The 23,878-nt window shown below is 42.2% G+C and overlaps 1 protein-coding gene across 1 annotated transcript in view; it reads left to right on the top strand.

Moving 5' to 3' along the window:
- Positions 1–23,878, top strand: part of Kif11 (kinesin family member 11) — a 54,621-nt gene that overhangs the window by 23,390 nt on the left and 7,353 nt on the right. The window contains 9 exon segments of the mRNA XM_052712980.1: positions 1,701–1,789; positions 8,264–8,351; positions 10,112–10,300; positions 10,738–10,945; positions 14,638–14,810; positions 19,331–19,456; positions 19,685–19,843; positions 21,050–21,156; positions 22,299–22,578. Of these exon segments, the coding sequence (XP_052568940.1) occupies positions 1,701–1,789; positions 8,264–8,351; positions 10,112–10,300; positions 10,738–10,945; positions 14,638–14,810; positions 19,331–19,456; positions 19,685–19,843; positions 21,050–21,156; positions 22,299–22,578 (1,419 nt within the window).

Genomic DNA, 23,878 nt, shown 5'->3' with positions numbered 1-23,878 from the left:
CCGTATGCCCAACTCTACTAAACTATTCTTTAGAGTGGCTATATAATCTTGCCTTCCCACTAGCAACCTAAGTGATGAGTTTCTCTACATCCTCAGCAGCATTTGGTGGGCGTTAGTTATATCACTTGGTTTTAACTTACATTTCCCTAATGACCAGTGATGTTGAACATCTTCTCTTGTGTTATATTACATTATATTCATATGTCCTTTTTGTTTGTTTGTTTGTTTTGCTTTTCAAGGCAGGGTGTCTCTGTGGAGCCCTGGCTGTCCTAGAACTCACTCTGTAGACCAGACTGGCCTCAAACTCAGAGATCTGCCTTCCTCTGCCTCCTGAGTGCTGGGTTAAAGGTGTGTGCCACCACCATCCAGCTCAGATGTACTTTTTGGTGATATGTTTGTTTATGGCTTTAGCACTATTTCCTAATGGGTTGGTTGTTCTCTTATTGGTGTTTTAGACTTTTGTTTTTTTAATGTATAGGGGTGTTTCCCCTGCGAGTGTGTTTACCTCATGTATGCAGCACCAGTGGAAGCAAGAAGAGCGTGTCAGCTCCCCTGGAGCTAGAGTTGTAGATGTCTGTGAGCCACTGTGTGTGTGTGTGTGTGTGTGTGTGTGTGTGTGTGTGTGTGTGTGTGTGTGTGTGTGTGTGTGCGTGTGCGCGTGCGCGCGCGCGTGCGCTGGGAATTGACTCCGGTCCTCTGGAGGAACAAGCAGTGCTCTTAACTGCTGAGCCATCTCTCCAGCCCTTCGAGTTCTTAATGTAATATATTTTGGTTACTTTGTTACATAGGAAGTTTTCTGGATTTGAGGTTTGCAAACATGTTTCCCTCCTTTGTTGTACGGCTCCTCATCTTTGGTGTTGTCTAGTATATCAAGTTTTCCAGATTGATGTGAGCCTACTTCTGGACTCTGTTCTATCCCATTTATGAATTCATGTCTTCCTCCACCAGTACTGCTGTTGTAGTTGTATAATGAGTCTCTGATTGTCCTGGGTTTTTATCATCTTGACACAAACTAGAGTCAGTTAGACAAAGGGAACCTCTATTCATAAAACGCCCCAACCAAACTGGAGGCAAACTTGTGGGGTATATTTTTAGTTAGTGATTGATGTAGGAGGGCCCAGCTCACTGTGGATCGTACTGCCTCTAGCCAGATGGTCCTTGAGTATATAAGACAGAGGGCCGAGCAAACCATGAGGAGGAGCAAAGCCAGTAAGTGGCATTCCTCCATAGCCTCTGCTTGAGTTCCTGCCTCCAGGTTCCTGCCCTGACTTCCCTCAGTGATGGAGTACAACCTGAGAGTTGTAAGCTTAAGTAAACCCCCCCCCCCAAGTTTCTTTTGGTAATGATATTTTATCAAAGCAGTAGAGATCAAAGGTAGATAAGATGTTTATAATGAACACATTTAAGGACTCATTAAGGCTATTGAAAGACTATTTCTAGACAAATTAGCATAGATTTAAAACTATAGTTATACCTGGGGCTAGGGGTGATCTCAGTATTTCAAAGGCCGAGACTGAAGATTGCCATAAGTTCAAGGTCAGCCTGGGTTTCGGAGTGAAATCCTTTTTTTTTTTTTAAAGTATGATTATAACTTTTTATGTTCGAAAAACATAAAGGGCTAACATGATGTATTTCCTGCACACTGAATGATAGAACGAAAACGACTAACTTGATACATTCTCTAACCTGCTTTTGTGTAGGAGTATACAGAAGAGATAGAGCGACTGAAGAGAGATCTTGCTGCAGCCCGTGAGAAAAATGGAGTGTACATCTCTGAAGAAAATTTTAGGTAAGCCTTTGGCTGTGGAGTTGGTATATATATATATTTTTAAGTTTACTTATTTTAAACATATGCACAGTTGCCTGCATGTATGTCTGTGTACCCAACTCAGGATGTGCTGTAGGGACCAGAAGAGGGCACCAGGTCTCCTGGAAATGGAATTATAAACAGCTATGAGCTGCCATGTGGTGCTGGGAACCGAACTCAGTTTCCCAGACAGCAGACAGAGCTCTTAACTGATGAGCCATCTCTCAGCCCCTTATTTTTGTTTTTGGAGATGGTTTCACTATATATATAGCCCAGGCTGGTCTGGAGCTCTCTGAATCCTGCTTCAGCCTCATACACAGTTACTGGAATTACAAAAGTGTGCTAATGTACCCATCTCTGAAAGCTATACTTTCAGATAACAGGTAGATTGGAGTAAAATTTACTTATACAGTGATAAGGAAATGGTGTCTACTGCCAATAAGTACTTCCTTTGGTTTGACGTTAAAAAGTAGTTACTGGGCCAGTGAGGTGGCAGTGTGTAAAGGTACCTGCTGCAGGGTCTGATGACTTCAGTTTGATGTCTGCAACCCACATGGTGGACGGAAAGAGCTGGCTTCCACACATTGACCTTTGACCTCCACATGTGTGCTGTGATATTGTGCACATGTGTGTGCATGCACACACAAATAAATAATTAAATAAATAATTTTTTTTTTTTTTTTTTGGTTTTTTGAGACAGGGTTTAAAGGCGTGCGCCACCACCGCCCGGCGTTGTTGTTTTTTTAAGTGGCATGCCCCAGGAGGCAGAGATGGAATTTGATGCTAGTCTGGGCCACATAGCAAGACTGGTCTCAAAAGTAAAGCTCTGATCCGTGAGATGGGTCATTGGGTAAAGGTGATTGCTACCAAGCCTGAGGACCTGAGTCCTCAAACCCATATGAGAGGAGGAGGGAACCAGTCCTCCAGAAGTTCCACCATCTCCCTCACCAAATAAATGTTTACACACACACACACACACACACACACACACGATGTTATGAAACACTTTTTAAAAAGTCTTTTAGCTTTTTATTTTGAAATAATTATTTGTTTATGTGAAAAGTTCTGAGAGTACAGAAAGCCACCTGCCTGATGATTATTTATCCAGGCAGGGTCTTGTGTAGTCTAGACTGGTCAAGCTCATTGTGTAGTCAAGGATGTCCTTTAACTTTTGATCCTCCTGCCTCCACCTCCAAAGTGCTGGGTACAGGCATGTGCCACCATGCTTAGTTTTATGTAGTCCTGGGGATCAAACCCAGGGCTTTGGACACAAACAGATCCTTCACCATTTGAGTCACATCCTCAGCCCTTTCATTATTGTTTAAGACACGGGTCTGCTCTGTGGTACTAGCTGGCCTTGAACTAGATCAGGCTGGCCTTGGATTTATAACAATCCTACTTCATCTTTCTGAGTACTAAAATTACAGGTGTGGGTCCTAACACCTGGCTCCCCATGTATTATTTACCCAGTTTCCACCAATATTCATTTATGTAACCGTGATTCAATAGTAAACATAGGAGATTGACACTGGTACCTTTTGTATGTATGGCTCTGTACCATTGTGACACATTTGTGTAACCATCACTGCAGTGAAGATACATAAACCTGTTTTTGCCTCTTCTTTAAGGTCACGTTCATCTTCTCTTTTCATTATGAGTCCTATCCTCTGACAGTTCTAGACTAGAGCTAAACCACCTACCTTGTCATTTCTGAAATTTCCTAACCCTCAGGAATCAGTGTAAACCCATTCAAGTGGGTCTGGAAGGCCTGTGAGTTTTGTGTTTAAAAGCTTACTTCAGCCAGGTATGGTGTTCCTTGCCTTTAATCCAAGCACACAGGAGGCAAAGACAGATCTCTGAGTTTGAAGCCAGCCTATCTTTAAGAAGAATTGTTCATCATACTTTATTTTTACCTTTTGTCTTGTTTTGGTTTTTCGAGACAGGGTTTCTCTGTGTAGCTTTTGGAGCCTGTCCTGGATCTCGATCTGTAGACCAGGATGGCCTTAAACTCAGAGATCCACCTGCCTCTGCCTCCCAAGTGCTGGGACCAAAGGCGGGCGCCACTGCTGCTCGGCTTGTTTTGTTTTTTTGAGACAGGGTTTCTGTGTAGCCCTGACAGTCCTGGAACTTGCTCTACAGACCAGGCTGGCCTTGAACTCAGAGATCCACCTGCTTCTGCCTCCAGAGTGCTGGGATTAAAGGCGTGTGCCACCACCACCTGGCTATTTTACCTTTTAGACTTTGATTTAATGTTAAGATATTTTGCTGAGTTTTATTTCTGTTGTACCAGTTTTAGCTTGTAAGAGCTCTACCACATCTTTCCTGACCTTTAGAGAATATGGTGTCCTATTGTGTAGGTTGATTGCACTCCTCAGAAAATTACTAGTATTATTAAAGTTTACTCTTCAGGATCTTTTCCTTTTTGGGGGGTGGTGGTGGTGTTTTGTCTTGTGTTTTCAAGACAGGGTTTCTCTGTGTAGCCCTAGCTGCCCTGGGACTCGCTCTGTCGACCAGGCTGGCTTTAAAGCGATCCTCTTGCCTCTGTCTCCTGAGTGCTGGAATTAAAGGCATAGGCTATCACCGCCGATATTTCAGGATCCTTTTTACTTTCTGTTACTTGTGTTTGTTTCCTTAACTGTCTAGTGACTTTTAGCTGGCATTAAAATATGGATTATTAGTTTTGTCAGGGGTGAGGTTTATAGTCCTGTACGTTGGCTGGAGTGTAATAAAGAGTGGTACCTGGAATTATGTCTGGGCTTCCTTCACAAGTTTTCCTTGGTTGAATTTTTTGTAGGGCAAAGCCCTTCAATCCTTCTGAGAATACTCACCCAGTTCTCTGGTTACTCTGGCCACTGTGAACAATTAGAATGGGTTCAAGTGCCGAGGAGCTCCCATTCACTGTGTGGATTTTCGTTCAAATGCCTGGCTCTTCATTGAGAGGCAAGCTGAAGTTCACACGCAGTGAGTGCAGACTCCTGGCTCTCAGGAAGGAGCTTCATTGCCCCCTAGAGGATACTCAGCAACATCCAGGCCTCTTGTTTTAATCAAAGACTTTATTGGCTGAGCTTTACACAACATTCTTTAACATTTAACTTGAGCAGATGGAAGGTGAGAAACAGTGTGTCATTCAGGTCTATGAAACGAAATAGGCCTGTGAAGATTTGAAATACAGATGAAAAGTAGCATGAAGCAGAACTTAAATGTTGAAGTTGCAACATGGCAGGTTTTTCTTAATGAAAATCTAGTTTGTAATAAAATGCCATTGAGAAATTTATCATGAGGAAAAAAAATATTCTTAAAACCTGACCTTTCTCAATGCATTTTGCTTTTTTAGTATTATTTTTGGTTAGTTCTATCATTCTACAAATAAAGATTTCTAAAACTTAAAAATCTTCCTGATATTCCATGTGGCTTGGGAGACACCCAGTTCCTGAGTGAGCCTAAAAGGTTCTGCTGGTGTCTGGGTCTGAGAACAAGACTGTCCCCCAGAGCCCAGGGCTGTGATTCAAGTGTTCTCTACACACAGCTCTCTGCTACTACAGTTCCTGAGCCCATTTGATAAGATGGCACGATATGGAAGTTCCCAGAGAAATCACTTTAAAATTTAGCCAGGACTTTCCAGCACTTGCAGTGTATTAGGATCTGAATTAAGCTCACTAGACTCTAGGCCAACTGGCTTTTCTTCTTGAGTTATAAATCAAATCACAGTCTAGGTATATTAAATGTTCTAAAAATCTCACCCATAACCTTTTGTTAATCCTGAGCATGGAGTACTGGGTAATCTCACCCACATAGAAAGTCTGAGCTCTTGAGCCAAGCACTCACTCATCCACTGTATTTCTTAAGATAAATTTTGTGGGTTGATTTCTTTTTCAGCATTTATTTTTCTTCCTGTGGTAAGTAATCAATATGGTGTTATCTTTCTGGTTTAAAAAATAAATTAGTATTGCCCCTGAAAAACTTCAGTTTTATTGTTATAACTATAACGCTGTCAAATACATTTTTAAAATGTAGTATTAACAGGTCCAAATGATTTTTCTCATGTTTTCTCCATTCATTAAAACAGAAACATTAGCCGGGCGGTGGTGGCTCACACCTTTAATGCCAGCACTCAGGAGGCAGAGGCAGGCAGATCTCTGTGAGTTCGAGTCCAGCCTGGGCTACAGAGTGAGTTCCAGGAAAGGCGCAAAGCTACACAGAGAAACCCTGTCTCTGAAAAACAAACAAACAAACAAAAAACAAAAACAGAAATATTAAAGGTTCTCATAGTACGTATTTAACAAAGATTACAAATATTCAAGAACTCATTTTCCATGCACCAAAAGTTTAGGCTGTTTTCATGGATCTGGTTCTGTCACTTGTTCCCCACGGCCAAGTCCAACCTGATAGCTCTGATGATTTCCTACACTTAGAAGTAGAGGCTTCTAGCCAGGCAGTGGTGGCACACACCTTCAATCCCAGTACTTGGGAGGCAGAGGCAGGCAGATCTCTGATTTTGAGGCCAGCCTGGCCTACAGAACTGGATCCAGGACAGCCAGGGCTACACATAGAAACCCTATCTCAAAAAACAAAACAACAAACAAACAAAAAGACCAACCAAGTAGGGACTTCTTTTGGTGGAAAGAGGTCCAGATGAGCACTGACGCTGTCACCTTTTCTGGACAGCACTGCTCAGTGAGGGGAGAGGCAGTAATAAAAGTCTGTCCAGCTCAGTAGAATTAAGACCTAGCTCTTGAGAGTATACATTTTCATCTCAGTATCAACACTAGCTTACCCACTTGGAGTAAAAATATGAAGATATGAAGATAAGAATGTAGTTATAAAAATGCATAAAATGTTCTATGCTAGTAGCAAATAAATACATCTTAATATGTTCTAACAAGCAAACACATTTAAGGTAATATACTCCTGTTTTTATTTTAAGAAAAAATCCATTACTTTGCTTCTGGAATAGGGTGGGGCACTTATCCATCCTTTCAGCAGGATATCAGGTCATCTTCCTGTTGTTTCTACTGACACCCTGAAGGAGACATTGTGATTGTTGTTTCATAGCAGCGCCGTTTAAACACACCTGTGCTCAGATCTGAACTGTTAACATATACATTGGAGAAAGCACAAAGGCTAAGTATGCAAAACAGATCTACATTTCTGCACCATGCCAGATCTCATCCAGGCCTTTTGATGGTCTCATTGGTGTGGGTGGAGAATACTGCGGTCTTCTAGTAGATAGGAATCAGTGGTGTTAACTGACTATCCTGAAATGTGCATGGTAGCCCACAACAAAGAACTATCTTGCACAAAGCACCTGTACTGCTGAAGCTGAGAAATCCTGCCCTAGTGAATCTCATACTAGTATATTAGTGGTGTTTACAGTATACCTAGTGTTAGTATAACTGTGTGCGGCATCCCCTGTAGATACTGAGGATTGATATTGTTCTGTATACATACTTTGATTTGGTCTCTAGGTGGCTTTCGTCATTTATCTCGCTCATTTCTTGTGATGTTTCATGTCTTCAAGTCTTAAACACTTACAGCCTGGGGAGGCATCTTTATATTACATATCACTGATCCACTGATTGTAGCCACTTACATACTCCCCATCCCCACTTTTTGTTACCTTCCCCATTGTCAGGTTTTTTTCTTTTTTAAATTGTTTTGTTTTCGAGACAGGGTTTCTCTTTATAACCCTGGCTATCTTGGAACTCTCTGTAGACCAGGCCGGCCTCAGATCTGCCTGCCTCTGCCTCCTGAGTGCTGGGATTAAAGGCGTGTGCCACCACCGCCTGGCCTCTCCATCAGTTTTCTATCTTCTCAACATAGTTTTCATTTTAGATGTATTTTGTAGTGCTAGGTACCAAATCCAGAGTCTCTTGTGCTTGCCAACAAGCACCCTGTTACTGAGTTAACCCCCAACTCCTTTGCATCTCAATTGCATTTGCGTACACATGCCTTTCCTTTGTAGATAAAGGTTCTCAGTTTCAGGGTAGAGGTCAAATGAGAAATGTTCCATTTATAAAAAGCAGTGAGGGACTGGAGGGATGGTTTAATTGTTGAGAGCCCTGGATCTTCCAGAGGATCCAGGTTTAATTTTCATCATTGACATGGTGGCTTACAACCGACTGTAATTCCAGTTGCAGGAGGATCTGATGCCCTCTTCTAGTCGCCATGGGCACCAGGCATGTAAGTAGTACACAGACATACATGCAGACAAAAACACTCATCCATAAACTAAAAATAAGTAAATCTTCAAAAAAAAAAGGATGCATTTGTTGCATTTTGCATTTAGTGTTTATCACCACTTAAGTAACACATGAGGGTAAGAAGTGTGGAGATGAATTTATGTAGCTGCTATAATTTTGTTATAATATGTTGTATTTTGTTATACAATTAGATTAAAATTTTGTAGGATTTAGAATAAAACATTAACTGCTAAATGTCTATTACACCCTGTTTTAGAGCCATGAATGGAAAATTAACTGTTCAGGAGGAACAAATTGTTGAGTTGGCTGGAAAAATCGATGTTCTTGAGGAGGATCTCAGTAAGGTAGGCATTCTGGATGATGTGCAAGGTCACTTGAAAAGGAAATGCTGAAAAAAATTTAGAATGTGTAGGGACATTTTTTTCTCTTTTGAAAGAATTTTTTTCTTTTTGATTCTTAAGCTGAAGTTGTATTATATTTTTACCTTTGTTAGTAATGAAAAAGCTCCTATTTTGACACTTTATTAATACAACTTTAGAAGAAATCAGACATTTGCTTAATGACTAGGTTATGTTTTTGAGAAATGTATTTTAAATGATTTCATTGTTGTATAAACACTACAGAGTATACTTGTACAAACCTCCAAAGCCTACTACAGGCCTAGGATTTATGGTATACAAGTCTCTTGTAGGTCTAGGCTAGACTCAAACACATGCCTTTAATTACTTAGAAGGCAGAGGCAGGTGGATCTCTGAGTTAGAGGCCAGCCTAGTCCGTGTAGTGAGTTTCAGGCTATCCAGGGCTGCATGAAAAGACTCTTCTACAAAAGAGCAGCAAAACTGTGCTGTAGCCAAGGATGACATTGAACTTCTGATTCTCCTATCTCTACCTTGGATTATAGCAGTGCATCACCAGGCCTTGTTTTTTGCAGAGCTGGGGATGGAACCTGGGGCTTCGTTTATGCTAGGTAAACGTTACACCAGTTGAGCTTTCTCCCCCGCTCCTTTTCAAGTTAGGGATTTCAGAAATTGGGAGACATTGGACAGTTAGAAAAGCAACTGGTCGCTTTCTGCGCCACCCTCATGTTGCACCTTTATTAACGGCAATCCACTGAAGTCCTGGAGGGAACCTGGAGAATCAACACTACTATGTTAGACCTGTTAAGTTTTGAATGAGCTTTCTAGGAAGAAAGATACTTCTTCCTTCAGCTTCCCAACATGGCGGCGGTATGCTTACCGCCAGCTCTGGGAGCCATCGTGGGTCTATGCTTTTATCCAAGCAGCATGTAGCCCAGAAACCTCTTTTTTTTTTTTTTTTTGTACTAGCAAAGGCTAAATCCACCACATAGCTTAATGTGCCACTTGCAGAGACCTCATTCCCGCCATATGGTGGCAGGTCGAGCACGCACACTAGGAACCCGCCATAGTAGCTCAAACCGCAGGCTGCCGCTAGCTTAAAAGAGACAACTAGGAGCTGTTTTTAGCTCCGTTTTAGAATCTTTTTTCTCAGGTTTTAGGTGGAAACTCTTGCCACCACGTTGGGCGCCATTTGTTGCTAGAGTTTTCCTGACTGCCCACAGTCAGGACAAATCTCTGACACCCGCCAGTCCCACAGCCATTCAGACCCGACCAAGTAAACACAGAGACTTATATTGCTTACAAACTGTATGACCATGGCAGGCTTCTTGCTAACTGTTCTTACAGCTTAAATTAATCCATTTCTATTAATCTATACCTTGCCACGTGGCTTGTGGCTTACCGGTACTTTACATCTTCCTTGTCCTCATGGCGGCTGGCAGTGTCTCTCTGACTCAGCCTTCCACTTCCCAGCTCTATTCTCCTCCTTGTCCCGCCTATACTTCCTGCCTGGCCATGGACCAATCAGTGATTTATTTACTGACCAATCAGCAACACATTTGACATACAGACCATCCCACAGCACAGATACTACCATTAAAGTGTTCTAATCAGTCTGGCACACTATTACGATTTTTTATATTTGAATAATTTGTTTTGTTTTCCCAATATTATTAACTAGCCAACTGTTTCACCAACCACCAGCATTTTTCTGCTTCTTAAAGAATTGTTGAATGTATTATGTGTAGGTTACAGAGTTATTTGTGGAGAGTAAAAATGAACTTGACCAGTGTAAATCTCACCTGCAAACTAAGACACAGGAACTTGAAACCACTCAGAAACATTTGCAAGAAACAAAATTACAGCTTGTTAAAGAGGAATATGTCTCTTCAGCCTTGGAAAAAACTGAGGAAAAGCTTCATGCTACCGCCAGCAAGGTTTGTCCTTTGTATTGAAAACATTGAAGGGTAGGTAGAAGTATCCTTGTTTGCTTAACTTTGATTATGAGATTTTAATTTATTCATTCCAAATGTTATTTGTGTTCATTTATGAAACAGTATTTCACTATTTGACCTATGTTTCTTTTTTAAACTGGAATGAAAGTATTAGGTATACTTTTGAGGAGACAATAAAGCAAAGGGAAAAACATTTGTGCCAAACATAATTACTGGAATAAATTTGCCAGGTCAGTTTTCTGTGCAGGATGGCTGGCTGGGAGAGAGAGCAGGGTTGGTGGGGACTAACCCTAACTCGAGCACCTGGATCATTAGAGTGTCTTGTTCTCACCTAGGAAAGAGCTTTATGGAACACAAGCACTTTGAGTAGACTGTTTTTATGTTATCTTTTTTGTTTTGTTTGTTTTTTAAACATACAGTTGCTTCACACGGTTAAAGAAACCACCAGGGATGTATCTGGTCTCCATTCTAAACTGGACCGTAAAAGAGCAATTGATAAACACAATGCTGAAGCTCAAGATAGTTTTGGCAAAAACCTCAACAGTCTGTTTAATGATATGGAAGAATTAATTAAGGATGGCAGCGCAAAACAAAAGGCCATGCTAGAAGTTCATAAGACACTGTTTGGTAAGTTCAAGCATTTCTGTGGGTGTGTCCTGTGGATGTGTGTGTATATGAATATAGAAACCAAAGGACAACCTTGAATGTTATTCCTTAGGGACCATTCACTTTTTAAAAGAGTTATTGTTGTTGTTTCTTTTTACTCTTTTGGGGGGCCTGCCACCCAGCTCCCACATATGGAGGCTTTTTTCTTTTCTTTTTTTTTTTGGTTTTTCGAGACAGGGTTTCTCTGTGTAGTTTTGGTGCCTGTCCTGGATCTCACTCTGTAGACCAGGCTGGCCTCGAACTCACAGAGATCTCCTGGTTCTGCTTCCTGAGTGCTGGGATTAAAGGTATGCACCACCACCGCCCGGCTTGGAGGCTTATTCTTTATTATAAATGCTCGGCCTTAGCTTGGCTTGTTGTTAGCCAGCTTTTCTTAACTTTAAATTATCCCTTCTACGTTTTGCCTCTGGGCTTTTTCCTGTTCTTACTTCTGTAATCTTACTTTCACTCTTAATCCGTGGCTGGCTGTGTAGCTGGGTGGCTGGCCCCTTCTCTAGCTACTCCTTTTTCTTTTTCCAGATTTCTCCTGTATATTCTTTCTGCCTCCCAGCCCCACCTATCCTTTCTCCTGCCTTGCTAGTGGCCATTCAGTTCTTTATTAGACCACCAAGTGTTTAGACAGGCAAAGTAACACAGCTTCACAGATGGTTAAACAAATGCAACATAAACAGAAGTAACACACCTTAAAATAGTATTCTACAACAAGTTATTTTATTTTTAATTACATGTATGTCTCTGTGTGTGAGGCTAGAGGGGTGGATTCCCTCCATTGGAATAAAAGCTCCTGATATAGGTGTTGGGAGTCAAACTCCACCTCTGGCAGAGCAGTGTATGCTCCTAGCTGTTGGGCCATGTCTCCAGCCAGCCACCTTCTTTCTTTGAGACAAAATCTTTCGTTGGCCAAGTGGACGAGGCTGGCTGGCTGGCTCAGTTGAACCCCAGGCTAGCTCACTCACTCACTCACTTTCACACTCTCTTCTCTCTCTTTCTACCTTTCACTCCTCCCCCTCCCACTTCTTCCCCTCCCTCCTCTCCTCAATATCTCCCTCCCCTTCCTGCCTTCCCTCACCAGTAGACCAGCTGGTTTCTAACTAATAATCCTTCTGTCTCTGCTTCGTAAGCACTAAGATTACAGAAAGAGTATCACTAAACTCAGCTTTTCTGGTCTTTTTTGTTTGTTTCTGAGGCAGGGTCACAGGTATCCTAGGCTGGTCTTAGTGTATACCAGAGGACGATTTTGAACATGTAATTCTCCTGTCTCCCACTTGAGTACTGGGATGACAGGCCTGTGCTATCACACCAGGTTCTATGCAATGGCAGAGATGGAACCCAGGACTTTGTGCATATTAAGCAAGTACTCTGGCAACTGAGCTAAATCCCCAGCCCATTCTCAGTCTTTCTTTATATATTTCGTGTGTTAATTTCATAATTTTCTTTTTTTCTGGTTTTTCGAGACAGGGTTTCTCTGTGTAGCTTTGCACCTCTCCTGGAACTCACTTGGTAGCCCAGGCTGGCCTCGAACTCACAGAGATCCGCCTGGCTCTGCCTCCCGAGTGCTGGGATTAAAGGCGTGCGCCACCACCGCCCGGCTAATTTCATAATTTTCATTTTTTTTGTGTGTGTGTCTGTCTATCTTGAGACAGGGTCTGACTAATTTGAACAAGTTGAACTTAAAACTCATTTTATAGCACATGCTAGCTTTGAATTTGTGATCCTCCTGCCTCAGCTTGAGTGCTGGGGTTACAAGTATGAGCCAACACATCTCAAAGTAAACAATTGAATACTATTTTAAACAAACAAACAACTCAGGTGACTGTGTTACCTGTCCCATTGAACATGTTAGCTGTTGAGACAAGAGGTTAATGTTTTTGTTTCTTTACAACAAATGTTAGAGGCTTGTCATTGATTTTAGACTGTTTTCTATAAAATAAGTTAAAAATTTATCAAATTAGTATGTTATCATTAGAAATAAAATTTGTCTTTATCACTGAACTTGACTCATTTCTTTGAGGTATTACTATTTAATTTCTTGGGTCTCTTCCTAAAAATGTTCTTATTTTAAAAATTTTGTACATTGTGGCTGGGGAGAGTAGTTTAATTCCCAGCACCCACATGACAGTTCACAACAATCTGATACTCTCTGCTTGCATCTTTGAGTGCACAGACATAAATACAAAATAAAAAAATAATTTAAAAAATTTGGTAATTTCGTGTGTGTGTGTGTGTGTGTGTGTGTGTGTGTGTGTGTGTGTGTGTGTGTGTGTGAATGCGTTTTTGCCATAACATGCACTTGGAGGTCAGAGGGCGATTCCCTCTCTCCCCTCCCATGTAGATCCCAGGGATTGAACTCTGGTCCCTAGGCTTGGTGGCGGGTAGCTTGGTGGCAAGTGTTTACCTAGTCCCCTTCCTAGATATTTCCTTTGAATAAATTATCTTGCAACTTTTTTTTCTTGTGGGAAGGTGTATTGTAAAGATTTGCTGTCTTGTCAGAACATGTATGTATGTTTTGTGTTTTACGCTTTCTTTTGAGATAGTCTCATTTAACCCAGTTTAACTTCTAGCTTACCATGTAGCTGAGGGTCACCTTGAACTATGTAGCTGAACCTGATCCTTCTGTCTCTACCTCTAAAGTACTGGGAATATAAGTGAGTTTCACCATAATGTGTAGTTTTCTCTTTTTTATAAATTCCTGTTTTTTATAAAACTATTTGCCAGGCGGTGGTGGTGCACGCCTTTAATCCCAGCACTCGGGAGGCAGAGGCAGGAGGATCTCTGTGAATTCGAGGCCCACCTGGGCTACCAAGTGAGTTCCAGGAAAGGCACAAAGCTACACAGAGAAACCCTGTCACAAAAAAACAAAAACAAACAAACAAAAAAACCCCAACCTGTCTATTTTAGATACTAATTTTAGAATATTGTAACCCCACCCCACCCCATTTAATTTTTTTGTTTCTCTGTGTAGCCCTGGCTGTCCTGGATCTCGCTCTGTAGACCAGGCTGGCCTCGAACTCACAGAGATCCTCCTGCCCCTGCTCCCGAGTGCTGGGATCAAAGGCGTGCGCCACCACCGCCCGGCTGCATATTCTAATTCTTAAATCTGCTGATTTGTGCCTTCAGTCCTAGCACTTGGGAAGCTAAAGTATGATTGACTGGAATTAAGATCATCTCAAACTTCGAGGCCAGCCTAGTCTACAGAGCGAGTTCCGGGACAGGCTCCAAAGCTACACAGAAAAACCCTGTCTCACAAAACAAGCAAACAAACAAAAAGAATCATCTCAACGAAAAAATATTCTAATTTTAAAAATTATACTAAGGTGTACTTGAGTATGATATGCTTTCAATATGCCAGGGCTTATAGAATATTCATATCTAAATCTTTTCTCTTTTTTTTTTTTTTTTCCCGAGACAGGGTTTCTCTGTGTAGCTTTGCGCCTTTCCTGGAACTCACTTGGTAGCCCAGGCTGGCCTCGAACTCACAGAGATCCGCCTGGCTCTGCCTCCCAAGTTAAATCTTTTCTTATTATGTAGTAAGACAATTCTTTAGTTATTGGAAATTCCATAATAAAGATTGATTTTTGACTTACTGAAAGTAGTCTTAACTGCATTTAAATATATTTATGCCGAAGTTCACATCTCTCTCTCTCTTTTTGTAGGTAATCTCATGTCTTCTAGTGTCTCTGCATTAGACACCATTACCACGACAGCACTTGGATCTCTCTTGTCTATTCCACAAAATGTGTCGGCTCGTGTCTCCCAGATCTCTGATGTGATGTTGGAGGAGCAGTCGTTGGCAGCACAGAGCAAAACTCTGCTGCAAGGCTTGACTGTTAGTACATCTCTTCATGATTTCCAAGGGTGACTGGTGCAAGGCTTGACTGTTAGTTCATCTCTTCATGATTTCCAAGGGTGACTGGTGCAAGGCTTGACTGTTAGTTCATCTCTTCATGATTTCCAAGGGTGACTGGCTGTCCGCATCAACTCTCTCAGATTAAGCTTAGCCAGACACGGTTGCTTTTGTTTTCCCCTCACAGAAAGACTGGTTTCCAAGAGGCTAGGACTAAACTTTGAAGTGTTTTCACTCATTTGGTGTAGTTGAGAAGAGGAATAACTAAGCTATTGTCTTTTACGTGTTTGTAATTTTAGCATTTGAAAGATGGAGGCAGAAGGATCAGTAGTTCAGAGCCATCCTCGGTTTTTAGTGAGTTCGAAGGTACTCGAGACCCTGCAGAAACAAGAGAGTAGCAGTTATTAATAAGTCCTCGAGACCCTGCAGAAACAAGAGAGTAGCAGTTATTAAGAAGTCCTCGAGACCCTGCAGAAACAAGAGAGTAGCAGTTATTAAGAAGTCCTCGAGACCCTGCATAAACAAGAGAATAGCAGTTACTAAGAAGTCCTCGAGACCCTGCATAAACAAGAGAGTAAGAGTTACTTAGAAGTCCTCGAGACCCTGCAGAAACAAGAGAGTAGCAGTTACTAATAAGCCTTCTAGTCACAAAGAGCGGCTCAGGTGGATTCAGGAGACCTGCGATGTCTTTTTTGGTCTAGAAACTGGTAAATCACCCTTTTCACCAGAGCTAGAGTCAGGTTAACCCAACAGGAGATAGCAGGTAGCTGGTTTCTTATTTAGTACAAATGACCAAATATAGTAGCCCATTTTCTTTTTATTTTATTAACATGGATTTGTGGGCTTGATTGAGGGTGCATGCTACAATGTGTGTGAGCTCAAGGGACCACATTTCAGAGTCCATCCACCGTAGGTTCTGGGGATCAAACAGGTGATCAGGCTTACACAGTAAGTGCTTTACCCTTTGAGCCATATTGCTGGTTCATGGGTAGCTAATTTTAAAACTTAAATAGTATGTGGTGGTAATAGCAGTATGAGATAAAATGTAATAGTAATTCAGGAAAAACCCGTAGAATCTAGGAACATATAATAATAATTCTTTGCATTAGATCTATGTGACTAAGCCCCACTAGACCTTACTCTAAAAGCTTTTCTCTGTAGTTCTATAGTTACTCTTTCTGACAGGCATGATAGCACATAACAGTAATTCCAGCACTTGGGAGGTTAAGGCAGGAGGATCATGAATTTGAGGCCAGTGTAGACTGTATAGATATTGCCAGCCCAGTCTGAATTACGAGATCCTGTCTTAACCATAAACAAAGTCACCCATAGCAGGGCGAGGTAGCACACGCCTGTAATCCCAGCACTCAGGAGGCAGAGGCAGGCAGATTGCTGAGTTTGAGGCCAGCCTGGTCTACACAGACAGTTCCACAACAGCCAAGGCTACAACAGTGGAAACCCTGGCTTTAAAAAAAAAAAAATCAGTTCAATCCAATTATTTCTAATTTATGTTTGTTCTAAAATGTGTGTGTGTGCCATGGCTTGTGTGTGGAGTTTAGAGGGCAGTTTATGAGAGTGAATTCCAGGGGATCTTTCGTCAGGCTTGGTAGCAGACAATTCTGACTGTGACATCTTACCAGCCCCAATTTATCTTTAGTCTGTAATTGTATTGTTTATCTAAGAAGTGCTTGGTCAGCTGGGTAATGGTGGTGCCGCCTCTGATCCCAGCACTCGAGAGGCAGAGGCATGTGCATCTCTGTGAGTTTGAGGGTAGCCTTGTCTACAGAGTGAGTTCCAGGACAGCTACCAAAGCTATTACACAGAGAAACCCTGTCTTTAAAAACAAAAACAAACAAAAAAGAAGTGCTTGGTCATTACTTCCTTTGTATAGAATCTGTGCTTCTTTTTGATATTATTAATCTTTAAGAATTCTTATTTTATTTTTGTTTGTCTGAGTACTTTGCCTGCATACCATGCCCCCAGAGGCTAGAAGGCAGTATCAGATCCCCTAGTGGAGTTGCAGATGGTTGTGAGTTGCCATCTGAGTGCTGGGAATCAAACTTGGGCCCCTGGAAGAGCAGCAGCTACGTGTCCTTAACCACTGAGCCTTCTCTGCAGCCCCAACAGTATTCCTCTCACAGCTTCTAAATAAATACTACAAATATCTCCATTCTTTTTGTTTGTTTGTTTGTTTTTCAAGACAGGGTTTCTCTGTGTAGACCAGGCTTGTCCTAGAACTCACAGAAATCCACCTGCCTCTGCCTCTGCCTCCCGAGTGCTGGGATTAAAGGCGTGTGCCACCACTGTCCAAATACTACAAATATTAACTGACCCTTTGCTAGATTCAGTGCTTATGTGACAGATTTCTTCAGTCATCTAAATTTGACAACGTTATAAAACATTGTTATCAATAACTTCAGGAATTGATTCATTTATTTGTTGGTCTATATTTATTGGTATCTTTATACATAGTAAGTGGAAAACACTGAAGTCAGGTGTGGCAGCGCACACCTTTAATCTCAGCACTCGGGAGGCAGAGCCATTGGATCTCTGTGTTCCAGGTCAGCCAGGACTACAGAGTGAGGCTTCTCAAACAAATGGGGAGGAGGAAAAACTCAGTCAAAGGGAGAGGCAACTGAATTTGTTGATGGTAGTATGCTTTCCAAACCCATTTAGCTTTCTTTTTTTTTTTTGCTGCTTTACTCATTTCTCTCTTCTTTGTTTCCCCCCTTTCCTTTACTTTCCCTCTTGTGTGTGTATGTGTGTATGTGTGTGTGTACATGTATGCACAGGTAGATAAGGAGTCCAGAAAACAACCTTAGGGACCTCTCTTAAGGTGCCTTTTTTTTTTTTTTAAGCTGAGGATCAAACCCAAGTGCTCTACCACTGAGCTAAATCCCCAACCCAAGGTGCTATTTTTTTTCAAGATTTGATTTTATCGTACGTATGGTGTGTATGTTGCCATGATGTGCTTTGTGGAGTCTGTCCTCTTCCCTCAACCTTTACACAGTTTTTGGGGATGGGATTTGATGTCAGGCTGGAAGTGAGCCCTTTCACCTGCTTAGCCCCAGGGATCTACCAGTCTCTGCTCTCCCGTGCTACACTCAGCTTGTTTTTTGTTTGTTTGTGGGGTGTTTTGTTTGTTTTTTTGTTTGTTTGTTTTGGGGGGGGTTTCGAGACAGGGTTTCTCTGTGTAGCGTTGCGCCTTTCCTGGATCTCGCTCTGTAGACCAGGTGGGCCTCGAACTCACAGAGATCCGCCTGCCTCTGCCTCCCGAGTGCTGGGATTAAAGGTGTGCACCAGTTTGTTTTGGTAATGTGGATTCTGGGGGTTAAACTCAGGTACTGATGTTTACACCACAAGCACTTCACTGCAGCTCTGCTAACTTATTTCTTCTTAGAGTTTGTGTTTATTCATTGCCCTTTCCCTAGTGAAAGGGTCTTTCATGTTTTCAGTTTCACGTTTCTCTACAAGAACACGCAAGTTCTGATACAATAGTTTCTAAGTCATAGGATCTTCACAGTTAAATATTTCTAGCCTAAAATTTGCTCTCCTCCCTGCCCCACAAATGTTTTGAGGCAGGGTCGTACTTTGTATCTCAGGTTGACCTAGAACTCACTCTTTAGTCCAGGCTGCTTTAGGTCTCATATTAATCATCCTGCTTTTGCCTCTTGAGTGTCAGGGTTTCAGGCATGAGCTACAGTTACAGTGCCTTGCTCCAAAGCCTGCTTTTTTTGGTTGATTTGTTTATATGGGGGTGGGAGGGTATATGCAAGTGAGTGCGGGTACCTGTGGAGTCCAGAAGAGGGCGTTGGATCCCCTGGAGCCATAGTTAACAGACAGTTGTGAGCCACCTAAAGTGGGTGCTGGTCCTATGCAAAAGCACACATTCCAAACCACTGAGCCATCTTTCCCCCAAGGGGCTGACTTTCTGGCTCTTAATGACTTCTTGGCTTAGCTTTTTTGATCAATAACCTAAAGCTGTTTACAATTCATTATGTTAAAATGTATTTATAGATTTTGTTGTTTTCCTATGCTGGGGATCAAACTGGAGTGCTGGAATCTTAACATTTGACTGTCATTTTTCTCCTCTTCTGAACTCTCCATTAGACTGTTAAAAATTGACTATAAAAGGCAGGCATCGTGGTACATACCTGTGATCCTGATAGTGTGGAGACAGGAGGAACAGGAATTCAAGCGCATCCTTGGCTACACAGTGAGTTTGAGGTTAGCCTGTGTTACAAGAGACCCAACAAACACAAAAGAGCAAATTAACCCAGCATTTACTATGTACTTAGTGATCATTGCTTTAATTAGTGGAGCAAGACTAAAAGATTTAGGCAGAATATAAATTCTGGATATGCAGTTATGTCTCTTTAGGTTATAAAGAATGTCAATTAAGAATTTTGAATGTCGGTGTTTGGTGATAAGTATCTGAGATACATCAGCCAAGTTAATGGAAATGAAAACGTTCTTAAAGATGTGTTTGTTTTAAAACCCAGAATGAACTTGCTACCAACCTTCTCGCTTCCCTGAAGACCATCTTAGCCCCTGGTGTGGTTTCCATTTTGAACATCAATAGGCAACTGCAGCATATTTTCAGGACTTCATTGACAATGGCTGAAAAGGTACAGATGTTATCTCTCCCTCGTCCCCCTCCCCTGCCCCCCAGACAGAGTTTCTCTGTGTAGCTTTGGTGGCTGTCCTGGATCTCACTCTGTAGACCAGGCTGGCCTCAGACTCTGGAGTACTGGGATTAAAGACGTGCGCCACTACTGCCCGGCAGATGTTATCTTCTTAATACCTCAAATTTGATAGGTTGCTTAAAAAAGAAATTAATATTTTTTTCTTCAAAGATAGAAGATCAAAAAAGAGAATTAGACGGTTTTCTCAGTGTATTGTGCAACAATCTACGTGAACTCCAAGAAAACACAGTTTCTTCCGTGGCTGAATCGCAGAAGCTTTGTGCAAACCTTAATGAAGACCTGAAGTCAATAAAGGAAACCCACTCACAGGTATCTCTTAATTGACATTTTTAGTGGCTTAATGGACTTAATAATCTATATCACCTGGTTTGAAGACTATGGAAACCTGAGGTCACCACAGCTACTGTTGTTTCTGATGGTGATTTGTGTAAAATAATTGAGAATACTTCTTTAGATCATTAATATTGGAGAATTTGTTTCATCTGGAACTCTGTGCTGAACAACATCCTGACAAACAAAGTGGTTGTTTCCCCAGGAAGATGAAGGGCTAGAAAACACGTCTGTGGAGGAAGGTTGCTGTAGCATTTTAAGTGAAAAAATTGCAAGACTCTTCTTTCTAGGGTGGCATGGATAGTTGCTATCTTTGATAAGCTGAGTCCTGTCTTCTCTCACTGCTGTATCACTGGGCATGTTCCACCACACCAAGCTCCAGCATGTCGTTCTTATGGCCTGAGTGGTAATGAATAATAACGACACTTGGGTACGTGAGACTGTTGCAGCAAGATCACACTTGTTGGTTGTTCCAGCTTAGTGAGACCCTTTCTCCAAATAACAAAGAAAAAAATGTTAATTCTTTACTCTGTTTTTAAAAGTCCTAAAATGTTCCGTTTCAGGGCTTTCCTCTATATTTGAAAGGTGAAATTAAAAATGTTTTATCAAAGCCGGGCGGTGGTGGCGCACGCCTTTAATCCCAGCACTCGGGAGGCAGAGGCCGGCGGATCTCTGTGAGTTCGAGGCCAGCCTGGGCTACCAAGTGAGTCCCAGGAAAGGCGCAAAGCTACACAGAGAAACCCTGTCTCGAAAAACCAAAAAAAAAAAAAAAAAATGTTTTATCAAGAATTTATATAGTTCACCAGGTGGTGGTGGAGCATGCCTTTAATCCTAGCACCCGAGAGGCAGAGGCAGGAGTATCTTTGAGCTTGAGGCCAGCCTGGTCTATAGAGTGAGCTCCAGGACAGCCAGGGCTACAAGAGAAACCTTGTCTCAGAAAAACAACAACAAAATGAATTTATATAGTTCAGCTGAGTGTGGTGTTATGCACATGTAATCCCAGCACTCAGTGGCTGAGGCAGGATGATCAAGCAAGCTGGAGGCCAACCTGAGTTATATTATGAGACACTATCTCAAACAAGTTCTATATCCTCACCTGTGTGATCATGTTATCACTCATATTGAGAAAATAAACATTTAAGTATCACCATTTCACATCTTTCCCTTCCTCAATCTTTCATACAGGAACTTTTACAGTTAATCAATAGTTGGACAGAGAGATTCTGTGCTTTGGAGGAAAAGTGCGAAACCATCCAGAGACCGCTGAACAGTATTCAAGAAAATACAGAGCAGTAAGATATTTTTAACTTCTTCTGAAATTTCTGTAAGTCTGGAATGATTTTCAAAAGGAAGAAAAACTTCAAATAGTACCAACAGTTCTGGTTTGCTTACAAGTGAATGTGTGACTTGTTGACATCTTATCTGTGTGTATGTCTATATAAGTGTATTCCTTCCTCCCACCCTCCCGTTCTTGAGACAGAACCTCACTGTAGCTCAGGACTGCTTTGACTGCAGAGCAATTCTGCCTCAGCTTCCCAAGTGCTGAAATCCCAGGCTCAAGGCTTTTCATGGCTTTCTTTCCCAGACATTTTTTCTTTCATTTTTCTTTATTAAGAAAATTTCTACTTACTCCACATACTATCCACAGATCCCCCCTCTTCCCTCCTCCCACCCCCAGCCCTTTTTCCCAAGCCACCCTGCATCCCCACATCCCCCAAATTGAGGTCTCCCCTGGAGAGTCAGCAGAGCCCAGCACACTGAGCCTAGGCAGGTCCAAGCCCCTTTCCACTGCACCAAGGCTGTGCAAGGTGTCACACCACAGGCATCGGGTTCCAGAAGCCTGCCCATAGACCAGGGACAGATCCTGATCCCCCTGCCTGGGTGCTCCCCAAACAGTTCGAGCCAAACAACTGTCTTCCATATCCAGAGGGCCTAGTCCAGTCCCATGGGGGCTCCACAGCCACCAGTCCACAGTTCATGGGCTTCCACTAGTGTGGCCGGTCATCTCTGCACGTCCTCCCATCATGATCTCTACGTCCCTTGCCTGCAGTACCTGGCCGTGGATCTCTGTATCTGCCTCCATCAATCACTGCACAAAGGCTCTGTGATGACAGCTAGGTTATTTGCTAGGCTGGTGACTAGAGTAGACCAGTCCAGGTACCCTCTTTCCCAGACATTTTTATGATGACTCCTATAAGTGTTTGCCATATGATGCTAAGGCAGGGCTCTTGCTGTTGGCCTGCTGATTGCCTTGCTCATCCTCTTGTGAGTGATGATTGATTTCAGATACCCGGGGGCTTGTTTTGATGTTTGTTTTTTTGTTTTGAGAGTCTTACTCTGTAGCTCACATTGCTCTGGACCGAGATTTGTAGTCCAGGCTGGCCTTGATCTTACAGTTATTCTGTTTTTTTTTTGGTTTTTTTTTTTCCTATAGGAAGTCTACAGATATAATCAGCAAAACCACAGTTCACAGTAAAAAACTTCTTGCTGATTCTGATGGATTATTAGAAGAACTCAGACACTTTAGCCAAGAAGGTGCACAGTTGGTGGAAGAGTCTGTAAAGCACTGTGATTCACTCAACAGCAACCTAGAAACTGTATCTCAGGAGACCACACAAAGGTGTGAAGCTTTGAACACAAGCACAGTTCATTTTTCTGAACAGTGGGCATCATGCTTAAGCAAGAGGAAGGAGGAACTTCAGAACTTAATGGAGGTAATGTGATGTGTCTGTACCTGGAACTAACTTGGAGAGAATAGCTATAATCAGAAATGAAAATATTCTTGACTTAGAATTTATTTTAAAACATTATATGAGCTGGACATAGTGGTACACACCTTTAATCTCAGCATTGGGAGGCAGATATTTGAGTTCAAGGTCAGCCTGCTCTACATAAGGAGTTCCAGGACATCCAGGGATACATAGTGAGACTCTCATAAAAACAACCAAAACTCCCAAAACATTAAATAATTTTTTTTAAGATATAATGAATGACTTTTTGGGGGGAGGGGAAGCTTCAAGACAGGGTTTTACTGTGTAGTCCTTGCTGTCCTGGCACTCACCATGTAGACCAGGCTGGCTTCAAACTCCCAGAGATCCACCTGCCTCTGCCTCCTGAGTGCTGAGATTAAAAGCGTGTGCCGCCGCCGCCGCCGCCGCCACCGCCACCCGCCACCGCCACCCCGCCACCGCCACCGCCACCGCCACCACCACCACCACCCAGCATGACTTAAGCCTTTAAGTATAGTACTTGCTATGCATATCTATGACCTTGTTTTATGTTTTAGCATAGATAGGTCTTTTAAGTCTCAAGCTAATTTACTATTTGTTCTGTATTCTTTATTTTTTGATGGGTCAGTTTGTTTAGGAATGGGTAGCTGCCTCTTACCTTTAAAAGTTTTATTTTGCCAGGTGCAATCTTTTGCCAGGTAGATCTCTGTGACAGGTCTGCCTGGTCTACAAATCGAGTTCCAGGATAGCTGGGGCTGTTACACAGAGAAATCCTGTCTCGGGGAAAAAAATTTAAACAAAAGTTGTGTTTTATTTGATGTGTGTGTGTGTGTGTGCGCGTGCGCACGCAGGCATGAGAAAACACCTTTGGAGGACAAAAGAAAGCATCTGACCCCCTGGAGTTGGAGTCACGGGCAGTGAGCTGCCTGACCCAGGTGCTGGAACCCTAAGGTGTCCTGAGGATAGGCACCAAGTGCTCTTAACTGCTAAGCCATCTCTCTACCCCTTAAAATGATTACTATTGTGTTTGTGTTTATGATGTGTAGTGTGGGCATACATGCCATGGCACAGATGTGGAGATTGGAGACACAACTCCTTCCACTTTTACAAAGGTTTCTGAAATCAAATTGAGGCTGCATAGAAACTGGACATGGTGGGACGCACCTGTGATACCATCACTTGGGAGCCAGAGGCCAGGGGGATTCTGAATTTGATTGAGATCAGTCTGTACCACATAGTCTTAAGACTCTGTCTCAAAAAGAATACAAACAAAAGAAAACCTGGT

This window comes from Peromyscus californicus, unplaced genomic scaffold, assembly GCF_007827085.1.
Source record: "Peromyscus californicus insignis strain IS unplaced genomic scaffold, ASM782708v3 Scaffold_4__1_contigs__length_199733344, whole genome shotgun sequence".
Taxonomy (NCBI): domain Eukaryota; kingdom Metazoa; phylum Chordata; class Mammalia; order Rodentia; family Cricetidae; genus Peromyscus; species Peromyscus californicus.
Note: the sequence above shows the minus strand (reverse complement) of the source record. Positions and strands in the feature narration are given on the sequence as shown.